General features: G+C 35.3%; 3 protein-coding genes across 4 annotated transcripts in view; 1 reads left to right on the top strand and 2 right to left on the bottom strand.

The window, feature by feature from the left end:
• Positions 1-4830: 4830 nt before the first annotated feature.
• Positions 4831-8407, bottom strand: LOC110421141 (probably inactive leucine-rich repeat receptor-like protein kinase At5g48380). The gene is made up of 3 exons (XM_021434634.1): positions 7502-8407; positions 6433-7329; positions 4831-4861 (listed from the first exon to the last, which is right to left on the bottom strand). The coding sequence occupies exons 1-2, from the start codon at positions 8405-8407 to the stop codon at positions 6436-6438; spliced, it is 1800 nt and encodes a 599-aa protein (XP_021290309.1). The 3' UTR covers positions 4831-4861; positions 6433-6435.
• A 3136-nt stretch (positions 8408-11543) lies between these two features.
• On the bottom strand, positions 11544-16855 carry LOC110421140 (uncharacterized). Of its 2 annotated transcripts, XM_021434633.1 has the most exons (5): positions 16489-16855; positions 15686-15983; positions 12636-12753; positions 12052-12097; positions 11544-11959 (listed from the first exon to the last, which is right to left on the bottom strand). In XM_021434633.1, exons 1-5 carry the CDS (start codon positions 16692-16694, stop codon positions 11893-11895), a joined length of 735 nt encoding a protein of 244 aa, XP_021290308.1. In that variant the 5' UTR covers positions 16695-16855; the 3' UTR covers positions 11544-11892. The 2 variants fall into 2 exon arrangements, 1 of the variants encoding a protein (XP_021290308.1); XR_002445626.1 differs by lacking the exons at positions 15686-15983; positions 16489-16855 and having other exon boundaries at positions 11878-11959; positions 12636-15679.
• A 1131-nt stretch (positions 16856-17986) lies between these two features.
• Positions 17987-18587, top strand: part of LOC110421143 (protein LURP-one-related 15-like) — a 1101-nt gene continuing 500 nt past the window's right edge. Inside the window, exons 1-2 of the mRNA XM_021434635.2 lie at positions 17987-18335; positions 18458-18587. The exon at positions 18458-18587 is cut by the window's right edge and continues 98 nt beyond it. Coding sequence (XP_021290310.1) covers positions 18087-18335; positions 18458-18587 — 379 coding nt within the window. The 5' untranslated portion in view covers positions 17987-18086. The remainder of the gene's footprint in view (positions 18336-18457) is intronic.

Genomic DNA, 18587 nt, shown 5'->3' with positions numbered 1-18587 from the left:
TTTGGTAAATATATTCGCTAGTTGTTCATCTGTTCCACAATGCATAACTTCAATTTCTTCATCTTTCATTGCATCCCTAATTGAATGAAATTTAACTATGATAAGTTTGGTTCTCCATGATGAACCGGATTTTTTACAATCGAAATTGCAGATTGATTATTAATGAGTAGAGTAGTTCCCCTTTTGGTCAAACCCCAAATCAACGAGAATCTTTTTAAACCAAATTGCCTAATTAGCAACTGTTGCTGTTGCTATATACTCTTACCTTTGCTGAGGATTGAGCAACCACCTCCCTCTTCTTGGAGTTTCAAGAGAAAGCAGCACTCCTGAATGAAAACCAGCAACCATTTGTGCTCTTAGAGTCATCAGTATTATAAGCCCAATCAGTTCATCACCTTTTTCCTTTTCAAACTCTAAACTATACTCAATTGTGCCTTTGATGTATCTCAATACTCGTTTTGTAGCTAAGTAATGATTCTAAGATGGTTTCTACATAAATCAAGATAGAAGACTTGTAGAAAACATGATATTTGGCCTTGAAGCTAATAAATACAAAAGACTACCAATAATGCTTCTGTATGCTGAGCTTATAGCTTTAAGAGCTCCATTTTCTTTGCTTAATTTGCAGTTTGAAGCTAATGGAGTTTCAACTGCTTTACTATTCTCCATGTGAAACTTCTTCAGTAACTCATTTGCATATTTGCTTTGATGTATGCAAATGTAATCTAAACTTTGAATGAACTATAATCCAAGGAAGTAATGCGTTTCTCCCAAGTCTGACATCTCAAATTTCTCATCAACTTCGTCTTGCATTCATTCAAAACTGTCCCATTTGAACCAATAATCAACAAATCATCAACATATAAGGATATATTCAACTTAACCAAATAAATCATGTTGTAAACATACAAAGTAAGTTCATTAACACTCCTTTGAAAACCTTTTGAAGTGAGAAAGGTATCAATTCAATCATATCAGGCTCTAAGAGCCTGTTTTAGTCCATATAAAGCTTTAACCAAGTTGCAGACCTTACCTTCTGTGCCGAGAGAGATAAAGTCTTCAAGTTGCTAAACGTAGATATCTTCAATAAGATAGCCATTGAGGAAAGCTGACTTGACATCGAGATGCCATATTTTCCACCCTTCTCTAGCTATTATGGCAGTAAGTAACCTAATTGTGTCATGCCTTGCTATTGGTGCAAAGGTTTCCCAATAGTCAATTTCATAAATTTAAGAGTATCCTTTTACTACAAGCTTTGCTTTGTACTTGTTGACAAATCCATCAGCATTAAGCTTTGTCTTGTAAATCCATTTCACCCCAATGATATGTTGATCGAATGGTTTATCAACCAAGAACCAGGTTCCATTTTTCTCAATCATTTCCATTTCTTTTTCCATAGCTTGAATCCATTTGTTATCTTTTGCAACTTCGCTGAAGGTTGAAGGTTCAATGATAGCTACATTACACCCTTGCATATATACCCTGTAAAGACCTTATGCCTCTCACTTTAAGACTCTTATCTTTAATGTCTTCTTCTTGATCAGCTTCATTCATAGTTTGATCATTTATCAAATTCAGATTTTCAGATAGCTCAACTATTGACTTTTCCCAATTCTATCTTGATTTTTCATCGAACCTAATGTCCTTACTAATAAAAATCTTCTTTACTTCAACATTATATCACTTGTAACCTTTTGAAACATCACTATGACCAACATCTATAGTTATCAGACTCTTTTCATTGAGCTTTGTTCTCTTATCATCTGATATATTTGCCTAACAAACGCACCTAAAAACTTTCAGTGGAAACACTGATGGTTTGTCTCCAAACCAACACTCATAAAGAGTCTTGTAAGCTAGATACCTTGTTTGAGTGAAGTTTAAAAAATAATTAACTGTATTAATGCTTCTGCCTAGAAAAACTTAAGCAAATTCTTCTAGAACAGCAAATACCTTGGCATCTCCATAAATGTTCTATTTTTCCCCTCAGATACCCCATTCTACTAATGGTTGTAAGTAATTATTAGTTGATATGCCATACCAAGCTAAGATAAGTATCTTTCAAACTCTGCTACAATAAATTCCTTGCCATTATCACTTCTGAGTATTTTAATGGTTAAGTCTACTTGGTTTTCAACTAAGCTCCTGAACTTTACAAAGTTTTTTAAAGCTTCTGACTAGAGTTTCAAACAAATAAATCCAGTAGTACCTGGTCACATCATCAATGAAGATAAGATAGTATCCACTGCCACCAAGAGATGGAGTCTTCATTGGACCTCCTAAATCTATGTGAATGAGCTGTAATTTCTGAGTTGCTTTCCAAGTCTTTCTTTTTCATTTTTTTTTTTTTGGGAATAGAAGTCTACTCTGCTTACCAAACTGATATGTTCTACACACATGATCAGGCTTTGCAATCTTAGGCAAGCCTTCAACAAGGTCCTATGAAGCCATTCTCTACAATGAGTCATAGTTAACATTGCCCATTCGTTTGTGCCATAATTCTAAATCATTAACAGCATTATAAAAGGCCTTATGACCAGCATGTTTTCAATCAATTGGATAGCATTTGTTCTTCATTTCAACTGTCAACAACTCATTTCTTTTTGAATAAAATATTGTACAATATTTGTCCTCGAAGAAAAGAGCATAGTGACTCTTAGTGAGCTATCAGACACTTAACAGATTTTGATTATCCTTAGGAACAAAGTAAACATTAGAAATGTATTTTTTACCTGACTTAGTTTCAACAACAACTGGCCCTACACCAAGAATTTTCAAAAAGACTCCATTTCCTATCTCTATTTTTGCCTTGAAACTCCTGTTAAAAGAAATGAATTGACTCTCATCTCCAGTCATGTGGTTTGAGTAGCCACTATCAATTAACCACACACTTTTCCTAATTAATTCATAGGTCTCTCTAGCCATGAACAGTAACACATCAGAGGCCTTAATATATTCAACTACTACAACCTTCTCATCAGTGTGAGAAGCTTTGTTCTTACACAGTTTCAACAAGTCCAAGTTGATTACAAGATTTGCATTTCACATTAGGCTTGTACCAACAAACTTTGGAAGAATGAGTCCTCTTTTTACAATGTGGACAAAGAGGATACTTGTGTCCTTGTTCCCCAGCCTTACCATCACCGAATTTCCTATCTTTTATCATTTTTTTTTCAGAATCATTCTTGTTAGTACTACTACTCCCAATTTTCAGATTCTTAGTCTTAGCAACTAAAGCACTATCTACAAATTCGTCCTCCTTAAAGCCCTTTTTTGTTCTTGTGCTTGTAAGACACTTACAAGCCAAGTCAAGGGAAGTTGTAAGAAGCCCTTTGAATATTCAATAGATGATATCTTTGATTCAAACTTCTCTGGCAGACTAACCAATACTTTGTTGACTGTCCTTTTCTCAGTCATTTCTTCCCCAAGTAACTTAAGTTGATTAACTAGCTTCATTAACCTCCTAGAAAAATCCTTAATGCTTTCATCTTCACCCATTCTAAGGATTTCAAATTACCTGTGCAAATTCAAAGCTTGCATCTGCTTAGGTCTCTCACTACCATAAAACTCATATTTCAAAAGATCTTAGGCCTCTTTTGGACTATCACAATGCATTATTCTAGTAAAAATTACATCAGACACAATTGAATGTAAATTGAACAAGGCTTTGTACTTTTTAGCAATATTTTCACTATGCTACTTGATCTGTGCAAGGATAGAATTAGTGTGTCTCCTCACTGGAAGATCACTTCCTACCTCTACTTTCTCCCAAAGGTCAAAGGCTCTGACGTAGGCTCTTGTTTTTCGTCTAGCATTATCTGATAAAAGGAATTGTTGGCTGTGTTCGTTATGCTGGTCTTGGACTCTGGGTCTAGTGGTACATCTGTTGGGTACATCAGTTTAATGCAGGGTTCGAATAGAAGCATCCTTAGAGCTTTATTCTTCGTTCTTTGTTTTTGCTTTGTCAAAGGGGTGTCCTTTGAGTTCAACAGCCAAGCTCTTTCTGGGTTTTGGGTTAGAGACACATGCTTGTTGTTAACTTCGATTTCTTTATACAATGCATGTCTTTAAGAAAGAGTAGAGAGCTATCTTTTTGTTTTGTAGCTCAGCTAGGGGAGGGGATTGCTCTTAATCTGTGAGCATTTTCCCGTTGTAACTGTATATAACCACTTCTGCACAAGCTAAAGATCTTATGTCAACAGAAATCTTTAGCAAATATTAAAGACTTTATATGGCACAGCGACTCTGTCCAAATAAAATCATTTTTTAAAAATAAAATACCAAGAGGAAAGCAAGAGTGGAAAAGAAGTGGATTTCCGTAAACAATACGAGCACCAATTTCAATGTAATAATTATAATAAGAAACTTGACTCCGTTCTTCTATTACAAATTCAAATTTGTTGATAATTCAAGCAACAGTGACTTTCTGAACCCTTCATTTCCTACATTCTGAGTCTCCTAGCATTCGTTGATCGTTCAATCACAACTTGCCAAGTGAACACCGTCAAGCAAATGTGCAAGTCAACAGCAAGACTTGGAAATTTAACAAGCCAAAATCGGATTGATTAATATCAAAGTCTATAAATGAACGACACATGTAAAGGTAAAAGAAGATGCGGATGCTTGATTTCTACCGTTCCATGCGCCTTCGGTTAAGACTTTTATGCGTCAACCTTCCAAAGGAAACGGTACAAGATAGAAAAGCTTGAATAAAATGCGGATGGACTTGGAAATTACCTCCTTAATTAGCGCCGAAACCCAGATTAATCAAACAGCACAGCACTTTGCTATGATTTTCATCAATATCTAACTGCTTACTGTTCGGCCCTTGAAAAACCATCAGCTCAACTGTCTTGGCATGCTGCATTAATTAAGTAAGAGATTTAGTTCCTTTACTTTTATATGCTTTGAAAAACAATTATTTCACATGCAAATCATTCTTAGAACTTTGAACTTGCTCTACATCTCATGCTCAACTGAAGGAAACACAACCTCTAACATCACTACACGGTTATATTTATCCAGCTTAGAGATCAAATCATTGACACTGGATCTCTGTTATTTCAACTTCATTGCATTTATCAGCCATCAGGGCTGGTCCTTGGGTGAAGCCACCAAAGCAAGGGCTTTAGGCCCCCATTTTGGAGAGGCATAAAATTTAGGGAGGTCTTGTAATTTTATAATAATTAATAAAAAATTATTTATTTTTTTATTTTTTTAATTATGTGTCTAATAAATTTCAACTTTCTATCACTTTTTAATTTTTAAAATGTTATTAATTTTCAATTATATTCAATTATTTCTAATCAATTAACAGTCATATATATTTAATCATCATCAACAACTTTTTTTTTTTTGCTTATATCTCATATTTCCAATTAACGTATTTAATGATTTTCAACTGCTATTTTTTTTCTATATATAAAATCAATTATTTTTCTTCAATGTATAATATATATCTACTTTTGATTTTTTTTTTCATTTGCTCTTTCTTCCTTTTAACTTCAATTTTTTTTAAAGAATATACAAGAAGTATGTTATATTATCATCTTCATAAAGCCGTGAGCCTCATTTACGATTTGCAATAAACATTCAACAATTAGGACTTTCTTACTTTAATTTAAAGTTTATAATATATTGTTATATTATCTTTATTTTATACGATAGTTGATTTATTTGAATTAAAAATTTTAATTGTTAATTTTATATTAGCTATTTAAAAAATATAAGATAATTATAATAGCTAAATAAATATGTTAAATCAAAAAAATGAATCTGGTTATTCAAAGCTTAAAAAAAATAGAAGAATTGAAAGTTTAATACAATCTAAAAAAGAGCACTTGATAAATTTTTTATAAGTAATAACAATAATGAATAAAAAATTATTAATAAATGTCTCTTAAATGAACAGATTAATAATATTAGAGAGTTAGATGATGATGAAATACTAAAATAAGAAGTTAATGAAGAGATTCAAAATTATCATTGAAATCATGAAGAGATTCAAAATGATCATAAAAATAATGATGAAGAGAATCAAGTTATTAATTTAAATGATTCCATTCCTAAAAATATTTATGATCCAAGTCAAATGGCAAATATTGACACAAATTTATAGTCCAAATAAAGTAAATGATTTAGATTTTCCTAAAGATGAATTTTTAAAAAATTTTTTGCTACATTCTATATTCAAAAGTTGGCAAATGGGAAGACGCGTGAAAATGAGATTATTGAAAAATAAAACAATTGATAAAAGCATTTAAGAACAAATAAAAGGAGATAAAGAACATTGGAAAAAAGAATTAACAAGAAATTTTGCTAGAGTAAAAATTAGGTTGAAGGAACTATGATTTTTTTAATAATTTTTTTAATTTTAATAAAAAAATTTATTTAAATATTTCATTTTAAGTTTTTGAATTTATTAAATTGTACCTGTCAGGGGCGGTTTTGAGACCATATAGCCCCTATTGTTTTGTGGACTTCGAGCATTGTTGGCCTTCCATCACGATTGGGCTGAACACAGTGACATGCAACGCTAAAAATCTTAAAGATTTCAGTATCAAAGCCTCGCCCGATCAGAGATTTATCGATGACATCATAGAAATTAGTACTTGTTGAGAGATCAATCGACCCATTTCTAAGAGTTTCATCTCCAGTGTCTGAAGAATTGGTCAATTTACTTGGTTCCGCCCCTGTGATCAGTTCAAGGAGCACAATTCCAAAGTGATAAACATCCTCCTTAACAAAACTCAATTCCCAAAGCTCAGTATCCTTGTAGAAGCTACTGCTCCAGTCAGTATTATTTGATTTTATTAGCATTGCCTCTCCAAAATTTGATATCTTGGGTTCGAAATTCTGATCAAGTAAGATACACTTTGAACAGATGTCAAGATGGACTACACGGAAATTGCAGTTCTGGTGGAGCCAAACCAGACCTCTTGCTATCCCATGTGCTATATTCACCCTCAATGGCCAATCAATGAATTTTGCCTCACCTTCTGCAGGATGTAGCCAATCATAAAGGTTGCCATTCGACATATATCTGTAAACCAGAAGCTTTTCCTTTGACTCTATGCAGAATCCAAGGAGTGGAACTAGGTTGTCATGTCTCAATCTACCCAGTGTCTTCAATTCGGTTATGAAATGCTCATCGAACTTTTGGGTGTCAAACAACCTCTTAATTGCGAGAAGCCAACCATTGGGCAAGGTTGCCTTGTAGGTTGTCCCCATTTGTCCAATTCCAATGATGTTATCTGCACTAAAATTGTTTGTTGCCTCAGTGAGATCCGCATAGCTCATTCTTGAAACCAGTTGCACCAGCATAGAAGTCTGGATAAATACAAATTCCATTAATACCCGCATTTATCATTTTAAATTTAGATGCGATTGAATAAATCAAGGAATCAACATCAACATGCTATGCCACGGTTTGCAGAACACTCACTCCTACAAATATTGCACGAAATAGAAAAGGGGACGGGGAGAGTGGGGTGGGCAGTACCTCTCTGCTGGCTTCATGTAAGAGGTCCAGATGTACCAATTTGCTTGTCTGATGAGAATGTTCTCCCTTGTTTCTCCTACTCAATATCAGATTCAACATGAATTGCCGCAGCATTTTATTCCTCTCATTCCTGTGTACCCAGGGGACACAGTAGGACATAAAAATGCTTATAACTGAAAATACAGATACCATATAACCTATTATAAAACCCCTCTTGAAGGAATCACTGAAAAAATTAATGCAGGGCTCTAAAGGAAAACCACAAAGCCCCGGATTACCCGCATAGGAACTCTCGTTAAAAGAAGGACCAAAGTTAGGCACCGGGCCGTATAATTTATTGTTAGCAACACTAAATTGCTTGATCCGATCTAGTAGAGCAAGTTCTGGCGGAATGAGGCCAGTTAGCTGATTGTTGTCGAGTTTCAGTGCATTTAAAAAACTTAAATTTGATATTTGTTTCGGTATGTTACCAGAAAATCTGTTGGAGGATAGATCAAGTTCAGTTCCATATTGGAAGATTCTTGAAATATTAGATGGAATGGGTCCTGAAAGCTCGTTATTTGAAAGGTCTAACCCCATTAAGGTCTTGCAGTCTGCAACGCCCCGAGGAAACTCGCCCTTCAAGCCCATGTTGGTTAGACGAATCTTTAGCACTTCATTCGAGTAAACGTGCCAGCATTCGACCCCAACAAAATCACAGATGAAACCTTCTGTATTGTTGTTGAAGTTCCATGAAGATTTGAAGGAGTCATGAGGGTCATCCAAGGAATCTTTTATAGATTTCAAGCAGCTGATATTTGAATTGTTATCTTCCATTGAGCAGATACTTACTGTACACAACAATAACCACACCAAAGTACGGAGCAATAACTTGCAGCCAAATCTTGTGTTTGGAGCCATTTGCATGTAACAATAGGTCATTACTAGAGAAAATTAGAGATGAAATTTAAGTGCAATAAACCATAGAAGAAGATTGAAATGAATGAAGGAAACGGAGAGGTACACTAACAATCTAGCTTGTGAGAGCATTACAGGGACCAACTACACTAGAAAATAAAGTAGGGAAAAAGAATACTCAATTTCCTTTCCACAAAGCGGAATCAAAATCAAGAACCAAGTCTACTGCAATCTGCATGACCTAAGGTCAAAAAGGAAGCGGTAGGTGGCATGGGAGACTTCCTTACAACTTCAAGCTGAACGTTTAAAACAAGTAAGAACACAGTCAAAATTTGAATTTAATCCATCTACTCTATCAAAATATTAAACTTATTCCTTCCAATATCATTTGCATAAATTAAGTCTTTATATTTTCAAAATTTATTAATATCAGTTCAATCTATTAAAAAAATAATTGGAACGAAATTGTTATGTTTAATATTGAATTAAAAATAAAGTGTATATACGTGTAGTATTTCACACTATGATAAAGCACCTAGCACTAGATGTTGGTTCTTTTTTCTTTTTTTTTTGTGGAAGAAAGAGTTAACCAAGGTTTGTTTTAGGTCAATCACATCTCTACGGTTCATCAATTTGCAGATGCTCTTACCAAACCTTTATCTCGAGCCAGATTTCACTTCTCTTAAATCAAGATAAGTGTCACAAATGGTTCCACTATTCTACGGAAGCATATCGAAAGAAATATCATATTCAAATCTGATTCGGATAATGCTAATGATAATGATAAGTGACAAGCCTAAGGTTAAAGTAATTCAAATACTAATCTGCATATCAGATGTTTGCATTTCATACTAGTCATACTTGCTACTTATAAAGCATGCACTATGTATACTCATACACAAGTACAAATTATGCCTTTTCACTCTATTTCTCTTGTTCTTCAAACCTTATTAAGTATTATAGAAAATATGCAAAGACAAAAGAAACATTAAACCATAGAATACGTAAGTCTAAAGCACTAACTGAACTATTGATCTTTTAATATTTACGACTTGCTCCGTTTAAATTGAATATTTACTTTTTTATATGATATAAAAATTTAAATAGTAACATATTTTATTCTTTATTTTATAACTTTTACTTTTTAAGTGAATATAAATTGTAGAGGTACACCAAATATTTATATGTTAGTGTCAATTTTAAATTTAATGTGAATGACTCAGTAAGAGGTAAACTGGACCAAACCAAATGCATTGGAGTCTTACGTAACTCTGATGATTATGTGGTAGGTGTTTCTTTGACTCACTTGGCATCCAAGACTCTAACTTTACAAAGTTTGTAATCATTCTTCTTGCATTACGTTTTTTCTCTCGCTCTTCTTTTGTAAGTTTTAAGTTAATTATTGAATCTGATTATGAAAATACTCTATCACGAGTAACCAACATTGATATAAGACCTTGAAACAAGCGATATTTATTTAACGAGATTGATGCATTTGTTCTTTCAATAGACATGATATCCTTTACCCATATTCTATGAGAAGGTAATTATTTTACAAATTCTTTACCGAAATTTGGAGTTGCTAAAAGTACTAAGTACCAATATGTGAATCTTTTGTTTAATGGCATTGAATATCACTAGACTTGCAATGGATCTCCATATATGGACTGATTTTTACACAGTAATTTTAGTGATTTTAATATAAATTTCATTTAACTGAGAAAAAAATATGCTACTGCCAGGGTCGATATAAAAAAGAAACGAACAAAACGCAGCGTTTCAGGTGAAATGAGTTGTTAATTTCCTATTGAAGTTGTTGCTCTAGAATGTAAAGTTGACACGTATGCATCACTTTATGACATTGACAGCTACTGCGTCTGCGTGGCGTGCGTACTAAGGTAAGGTGGACTGACCATGGAGTTTAGTCTTTATATCGTCATCAACCCCGAACGGAACGCTATTAAAGACTAGAGTCAGTCAGCCTTCCGCTTTCACCCTGTGAACAGAGAAAGCAGTGTTGTTTACGGTGAAAGAAATCAGTTTATCTTATACCCCCGAATTTACATACAAGATCACCACCAGCAACCCCAACGACAAGGCCAAGGGGAGGAGTAAAAACCACTTAGCTAAGCCCGGGTAGTAGGCTAGCATGGCCTTAAAAACTAGCAAGTACTAGAAAAAGCAGGGCACCGACACACACAATAGCGAACTGCTTTGGTTATGATCAGACCTATGATCAAGCTAAATGCTGTACCTCGAGATCCGTCATCTGTTTATTGAAACAGGTATCCACGCTGAAAAGGAACAAAAAACGCACCCTCTACTCTGTATCAAGTTCATGGACTAATAAAGGAAGCTAAGAACTGCAAATTTCAATAACTAATGGATTGATTTTTTGTAAGTATAACTAACAAAACAGTGGTCCAATACAACAGGTGACGCTGATGCTCAAAGGCAACACTGGCCTGGCCTCGATAGTGGGTAACAAGTTCCAGAGCGCATGCTTCTCCCAGCAACCAAGACGTTTATGAAAATGCGACTGCAAACAAAATATCTTGTCTGAGTAGTCTTTTAAAATGATTGACGGTTGAAAACCACGTATGTACTGAATAGACTAAAGGCAGACGGGTGACTGATATATAACAGAAGTGCTCTAATATTCAAGAAACTACCAAGAACATTACTCGCAACTCCATTACTCACGTCCCGAAGAAATCCAACCAAAATCCCCTACATGCATTGCTGGTCATTTAATTAGCTAGGATTTTTAGCTATATAATTGAATTAGTCAACAAACTTATGAAGGAAACAATGCTGTGAAATTTGATGTAGATAGCAGCACCCGTATCATGTAGCTATTCAAATCCAAATAAAAAAAGAATTCATGTCACTAGTTTGAATGATATCATTAGTGAGATTCATTCCTACGTTTTGAAAATAAAAATTATCATATCAAAAAATTGAGAATGCTAGTAATACCTTGATAAAACCCCCAAACAATCATAAAAGCAGCAAAGTAATTAGAAGCATGTATCATATGTGTGTTCAACTATAAAATAAGAGCTGATTGACAAGCAGTGCATAACTCTGTAATTAAAGAAGAACGGTCAAAATTTAGAAAATAGTGTAAACACAAAATGCGGGAAGGGCCTTTTAGCATTAGAAAATAACCTTATTTGAATGTAGATTTCAGAACTAGACATGATAATGTCATTCCAAGCCCTTTATAATAAAATAAACTCTCTCAAATATTGACAATTATTCAAAATCTCAAACAGCTTTGGACTGGATAGTCTCATCAGAAGTGTTTACAATGTCTACACCGAAAGAAATATTAGACCACTCTCCTTGGTACATCTTTATTTTATTTGAGGATTCCCATACAAGTTCAAGCTTCTTTTATTTGAGGAAAGATTTTAGCCCTTTGCTAAAGGCAGATGCATTAGGTTCTTAAAAAGTCTAACTTCAAGTTCTTGAAGAGATGAGAGGTTTCTTCAGCATTCAGGAAAAGCTTCCAACTCCGCAAATAGATTCCCTTGAGCACTCTGGCCAAGCTTCCCACTGATCAAAAGACGCATAAAGGTATTAAATAGAGCTCATACTCAACAAATACTTATTTCATTCAAGCACACGTCATCAAATAGAGCTTGTACAGCAATCTGAAGCCTCCATGGCCCGTTAAACTCTCTGTCATCCTCCCTGCAGTGTTAAGCACAAATGTCATTGAGGTCATGTTATAGCATTTAAGTATGATCCAAATTCTATCATTTTCTATGCAAAGAAAGTAGCAATCATGGTTCCCAGATCAGCTCTCAGAAAATTAAGAAAATAAACTTTCCTTCTGCTAACTAATCCATTGTAGACTTTTTGGGAAAAAAGGGAGAAAATGTAAAAGGAAATTTGAGTACAGCTAATTAGAAGATATTTCATTAAAAACATAAGCATTTCTTATTTATTATCAACTCTGTTTAGATGTATGACATTGACAGCTGCAATTGCAAACTAACCGACAGAATGAAAAATCCATGCAACAGTTGATGTTGATAGCAATAGATAACTTCAAGGGAATTTTCAACTGATAAATTTGAGAAGGAATTGAGATATGCTAAACAGATAGAGAGGGAGAGAAAAATAAAGAAGATACTCATAACCAAACAATTAATTAATCAACTGATTGGTGAAACAAGAATGAATCAAAGAATTAGAGAAGAAAATAAAGGTTACTCAGAGAATTTACCATTAACATTAGCACTTAATCGAAGCTGGTCAATGTTTAATGTGTTGCCAATTAATTTGAATGTATGGAATGTGAGCAATCTTGTGCCATTCAGGCCTGCTCTCCTCGATGCATCTTTCTGCCAATATTGGACACCTATTAATTTCAAGTCTCTGTAATTTGGAGAGGCATTGCATGGCTTCCATAGAGGGCAGATGCATCAGACTGTTACATTTTTCAATTCGAAGTTTCTGAAGTGATGAGAAGTTTCCCAGCCACTCTGGCAAGGATTCCATACCATCAAAGAAACATATTACAAAAGATTTAAGGGCAACAAGGTGTTGTAGTTGAGGTGGCAGGGACTTTAGCTTTTTCCATCCAAATAAGAACAGACATTCAAGGGATGCACAGAGAAGGTGGATCGAACTGAGACCTGGGAATTCCTCTAGCTCTTCTGAGAAAAAGCCAATTCTCAATTCCTTCAGACTGGTGAGGTAACCAAAGATCTCCTCTGGAATGCTTGTCAATTTTGGACAAAAAGATATTTCTAAATAAATAAGAGATCGCAATTCCCCTATATCTTTGGGAACGGAGATAAGACTACAACAATTCCACAATCTTAATTCCTTCACAAAAGTGGAGACAGATAGTCCATCCCTTAAACTACTCAATTCATCACAGTAGCAAACATGAAATGCCTGAAGAAACGTAAACCCTCTATGTGTTGGAACACTCTTCAACTTAGGACAGCTCAAAACAATCAACTCTTCTAGTTGAGGAAACAAGACCACATCTTCACTTCTTTCTATACCTGGACCCACACCTTGTACCCATTCCTCCAGGCTATTCATATTCTCCAAGCTGAATCTTCTCAATGATGGGAATAGAGTGGTAGTCTCACTGCTTTCTATGTTGCTGTTACATAAATTCTTATATATACATTTCACCTTCTCCATTCCATCTATTTCAAGAATTTGCAGATTGCACAAGTGCCCAAGACCCGAAATATTTGTGCATTCCGTGCATTTTATCAATTTCAAGAAAACCAGATTATCGAGAAACGAATATCCAAAATCATGGACACTCATAAGCATCCATGAAGGCAACTTGTCTCCCCAGTAGTTGACAATCTTTAAGCTTTTCAAATTTGAGCTAGGCTTGAGGCCCTCCAATACTTCCTTGTCATTACTGTAGCCTTCCCTTCTGTAGCTCCACAAAAATTCCAACTTATGAACTTCAGTCTTCTCTAGCAACTTTGCTCTAATGGCTTCTGCTTTGTCTTTTACATGTTCAAGGTTGTATATTTCTAATTCTCCTCTAAGTTGGCTCAGGAACCCAAGTTCTTCAACTTTGCGTCCACTTTCGATGCTCACAAAAAAGAATGGCAATGTTTGAAGACAGGGTAAGCACCCAACTTTAACTGGCATAAGCTTTTCTTTATCAAAATAAATATGTCTCAAGCTAACTAGTTTTGTTATTCCTTTGGGAAGCCTCTCAAGACAGCAGTCCATAATGCTTAAAGTCTGCAAATTGTAGAGCTGAGTGAAAGATTTTGGTAATTTTTTTATTTTAGTTCTTGAGATGTCAAGGTATCTTAAATGCTTCAATTTGCCAAGAAAAGCTGGCAATTTCTCAACCTTAGCATCTCGAAAACTTAGGACACGTAAGCTTTTAGGTTCATTTGACATACTGTGCAGAACATCAGCGTTTGAAAACAAAGACCGCAACTTTGTAGCAACATCTTCTGAAATAGTTGGGACCTCTATCCCGGTAGAAATGATGCTCAGACGTCGAATATGAGAACTGTCGCTCATGGGACCAGTCTCATCTAAGACCAAGGTTTCAGCTTTTGAAACAAACAGGGCAAGATCATGAATTACATCATGCATCTTGCAAGTTTTAATATTCCCATGCACATCCTTTTCCACATCTTGAAACAAAGAACTTAATAACAATTCATTAAAGAACCTGTTACCCATAATTTCCATCTCTGTGTAACTTCCATCAGGTGATTGAAGAAACCCTTCAGCCATCCAAAGCTGAATTAAGTGTTCCTTTTTAATTTCAAAATCCTTAGGAAAAATTGAGCAATATGCAAAACACTGCTTCAAGGATGAAGAAGGTAAGCAATCAAAACTCAATTTAAGTACACGTAAAATGCCATTATCCATTTCTAGGGGACCCCAAACAGGATTATCTTTAATTGACAGCCACTCATCTTTGTCACTTTTATTGCTCAATGTTGCACCTATAACCCTTGCAACCAATGGCAGACCTCCACACTTTTTAGCAATATCCTTTCCAATAACCTCCAATTCTGGAGGTATGGAAGAGTGTCCAAATGCTCTTCCTTTGATTATTGACCAACACTCATCATCTACAAGTTTGTCTGGATGATGCATATATTCAGGAAGTGTTCCCATCGCCAATGCTACATTCTCCTTACGGGTTGTCACAACAATTCTACTCTCTACATTTCCTGATACTCCCATCAAGCAATTTCTTAGGTCCTCCCACTTCTCTATATCCTCATTCCATACGTCATCAAGTATAAGAAGATAATTATCCCCTGCCAGTTCTCCATGCATTTTTCTGAGTAGAGTATCTTTATTTTTTATTGCACACGAGTTTTGGGTAAGAGATTCCAGCATCTCGAGTAAAATCCTTTCAACATTAAAATCATCAGATACACACACCCAGATTATTTTACTAAAATATTTTTTTACTTGCTCATGTTTGCACACTAATTTTGCTAATGTAGTTTTTCCAAGACCTGGCATGCCAATTATAGATACAACAGGGAGGGGTTGCAGACAAGTTGAGTGGATCAACAAGTCGACTACTTTTGAGACATCATCTTCCCTTCCAATAACTTGTGATGAATCTCCAAGAAAGGAGTGGGTCACTTGGTTTCCTCTAGGTAGAACAATCATATCAGTAACTCTCCTCTGGAGTCCAAACAGATTGGCTTGGTTGTTCATGTTGCTGAGGGATATATTAATCTTTCTAATTTTTTTAGCCATCTGGAGACGGAATGCTATAGAATTGAAAGAAGAAAAAAAGTAGCTGACCTTTTTCATCATTTGGTTCTGAATCTGCACCTTCCTTCGAAGAAAATCATAAGCAAACTCGTCCAGTACGTCATCAGCCTCATAAGTAACATCTCTAAGCTTCTCAAGCCAAAGCTTAACAGCCCTGTCTTCTCCTTGCCTTCTGTCCGCATCTTGCAAGGCAGCTTGGATGATGGTAAGTGAGTCATGGAGCCTTGTTAACTCCTCCTTGAAACCCAATGCAACGTTGATCTGTTCCGTGGCAAGTAAAATCACCTTGGCTAGCATCACCTCCACTACAGCGCCAACCACTTCCATGCTATAAAAATATTGAGAGTAAGAAAAGCTTGGAATAAGTGAGAAGGGAAAAAGTAATTTTAAGAAACTTTGCTGCAATCTTCAAGATCAGGCAGCGAGTATATATTAATATAATCGGAAAGATTAACACCAAGGGGATTGGAAACATTGGAAAATAAATGGAATTTCTTTAACAGTAAGAGCGCCCAATTTCAATTGAGAATAACAGTTTACTCAATTAGAAGGAAAATTGACTCAGCTCTTTCAATTCAAACTGAAATCTGTTGATTAGTTGAACCAAAAATAATTATTTTCAACTTCATCTACTTCATTTCTGCATTCGCGGTCTCCTTGCAACGGTGAGAACTTGACCTTTTCCGGGCCCATGCCATGAGCACCGTCGAAGATCAAACACTTTGTGGAAGACAATAGTAGGACAAGCAAAGCAATCTTATTGATTAAGATCAAAGTCCACAAAAGAACCACGTAAGTAAAGGAAAAGAATGATAAGGATGTTTGATTCGGACCTTCGAGTCAAGGAGTGAAGACTAAAGACGGTTAATGCACGCGTTGTCACGGCAACCTGGTAAAGACAAATGTTTGAGCATGACCGCAATCGGAAGGAAACACCCACAACGTCTTGACTCTGAGCCGATTGTGCTGTTGGCTTGGTTGAATGTGGACATTTGCTCATAATCTCTGGGTGTTTTCCCACCCAAATTTTCCAGAGCATTTTCTGGTCTTTTACCCATTAACGCACTGGGAACAAACTTGAACTAGGTAATAACTTTTTGGCGCCCAGATTCTTGAACTAGTTCCAGGTTGGGCTTTTTTCATCTTTTTGGGCTCTTGCCCTCAACTTCTTAAGGGGCTTGGAGCAAGTGAAGCCTTCCTTCTTTCTTTGCAGTCCGCTTTGGCTGCTGATGGAAAAAATTGATAATGTTTATTTGTTTAATTAATTTATAATAAAACTATTTGTCAAATGTTTCTTTTAATTGATAATAATAAAACAATATTTTTTAAATGGGTTTTAATGATTAATTGTGATCATTGATTCTGTCTTTTGGGCTTTCCTTACCTTTAAATTTTCCTCAATTTTCAACATATTGTCCACCTTAACAATAATAAACTATGTGTTAATTGTTCTTTTAGCTTACTCTATATGTATTATTCTCATCTTTGTTCTTTGGTGTTGGAATGAAGTAATGTTTATGTTCTTGACCATTTATTCTATTTAGTCTTTGTTCTTGAGCTATATCACTAAATTCATTGAAAAAATTCTTAAAGGAAGAGATATGATTAGTTTTACAATTCTAGTTTTAAGAGACCTTAATCTTTCTTGATTATTTTCTACTTGGCCCATTTAGTTTTTGTTGTTGACCTATCAATAAATTCATCTAGCTGTAAAGGTCTTTACCTCCGATTTGGAATCTGTTGTGTTACGTGAATTATTTGCTGACCCTGATTATTGGAACATTAAAATGAGGGTATGAACACCCAAAATGGTTTTTGACCAATGAGAAAATTCTATCTTTTCTAATCTAATGTATTATAATATGGTCACCTGTCGATTTGTTTTTATATATACTGGTTTCTTTGGTTTGTAAAGCTCTCACGTTTATGTTGTCATCTGAAATCAATATTCCCACCGTTTTAGAGATTATGTTATTGAGGGGATATTTTCTTCAATAAAATTTCATTGTTTGAGACAATAAAATAGATTATCGTGTTATTAATACCAAAAAAATACATGGTTTATTTTCGTGGTAAGAGGATTGTGAAGACGCTTCCCGTTGAGATAGATGAACTCTTTGACTTTTTTTTCCTTTTATGTTGGCTGATTTGACAGCTTGAAAGTTAGTACATACGGGAAGACTAATTCAATTCAAAAACAAGTTGCAGAAGGAAGTTTAGCAGAAGTTTGCCATTTGCGACTTTAAAACTTTTTCTGACTCATTCTCTAAAGAGTTGTCGTTTCATAATAAATAGAGCCACCAACTTTCCGCGAACGAGAGGCCTTAATTTATTCTTTTTTATATGCAGCGCGCCTCATCTAAGAATGTGCTAGCTGCTACCAAATATCAGAAGAGACGAATTTCCATCGATTCATCGCCCTCCCAATCCAATGGCACACCCTAGTTCCAGCGCACCATCAGCTAACCTCGTATCCATTATCGGCCCTCAGTTCTGTGCTCCTTACCCCGTTGATCTTGCAGTTGCCCGAAAGGTTTGGACCATCACTAATGGCAACTTTGTGGTTACAGACATCTCTGGCAATATCCTTTTCCAAGTTAAAGGAGTTTTCCAAACCATTCACGACGGTCGAATTTTGCTAGATGCCGCTGGGAATCCCATTATCACATTCAGACGCAAGGTTTAGCTAGTCCTAAACGTCAAGTTTCCATGTTTGTTAGATCAAACGGCATGCCTTTATAGTATAAAACAGCTCATATTTTCACCATTATTCATTTCTTTCCCTCGTGTTTATTGATGCAGGTAACGACTGCACATGATAGATGGCTAGTCTTCAGGGGAGATAGCACGGACTCCAGTGATCTTATCTTTACAGTTAAACGATCTTCAATGTTTCAGGTAAAGACCAAATTAGATGTGTTCTTGGCAAACA

The sequence above is a fragment of the Theobroma umbraticum genome, unplaced genomic scaffold (genome assembly GCF_002168275.2).
Source record: "Theobroma umbraticum cultivar Fairchild unplaced genomic scaffold, ASM216827v3 scaffold_130.0, whole genome shotgun sequence".
Taxonomy (NCBI): domain Eukaryota; kingdom Viridiplantae; phylum Streptophyta; class Magnoliopsida; order Malvales; family Malvaceae; genus Theobroma; species Theobroma umbraticum.
Note: the sequence above shows the minus strand (reverse complement) of the source record. Positions and strands in the feature narration are given on the sequence as shown.

What these genes read in the sequence shown, in the direction of transcription:
- LOC110421140 (XM_021434633.1), bottom strand. Translation starts at nt 16,694, where the DNA reads ATGCTCTGGAAAATTTGGGTGGGAAAACACCCAGAGATTATGAGCAAA. An exon ending in AGAACCAAATGATGAAAAAG is followed by an intron (nt 12,754 to 15,685) that starts GTCAGCTACTTT and finishes CAATATTGGCAG; the next exon opens with AAAGATGCATCGAGGAGAGC. An exon ending in ATTAAGTGCTAATGTTAATG is followed by an intron (nt 12,098 to 12,635) that starts GTAAATTCTCTG and finishes TTAACACTGCAG; the next exon opens with GGAGGATGACAGAGAGTTTA.
- LOC110421141 (XM_021434634.1), bottom strand. Translation starts at nt 8,407, where the DNA reads ATGCAAATGGCTCCAAACACAAGATTTGGCTGCAAGTTATTGCTCCGT. An exon ending in TACATGAAGCCAGCAGAGAG is followed by an intron (nt 7,330 to 7,501) that starts GTACTGCCCACC and finishes GTATTTATCCAG; the next exon opens with ACTTCTATGCTGGTGCAACT.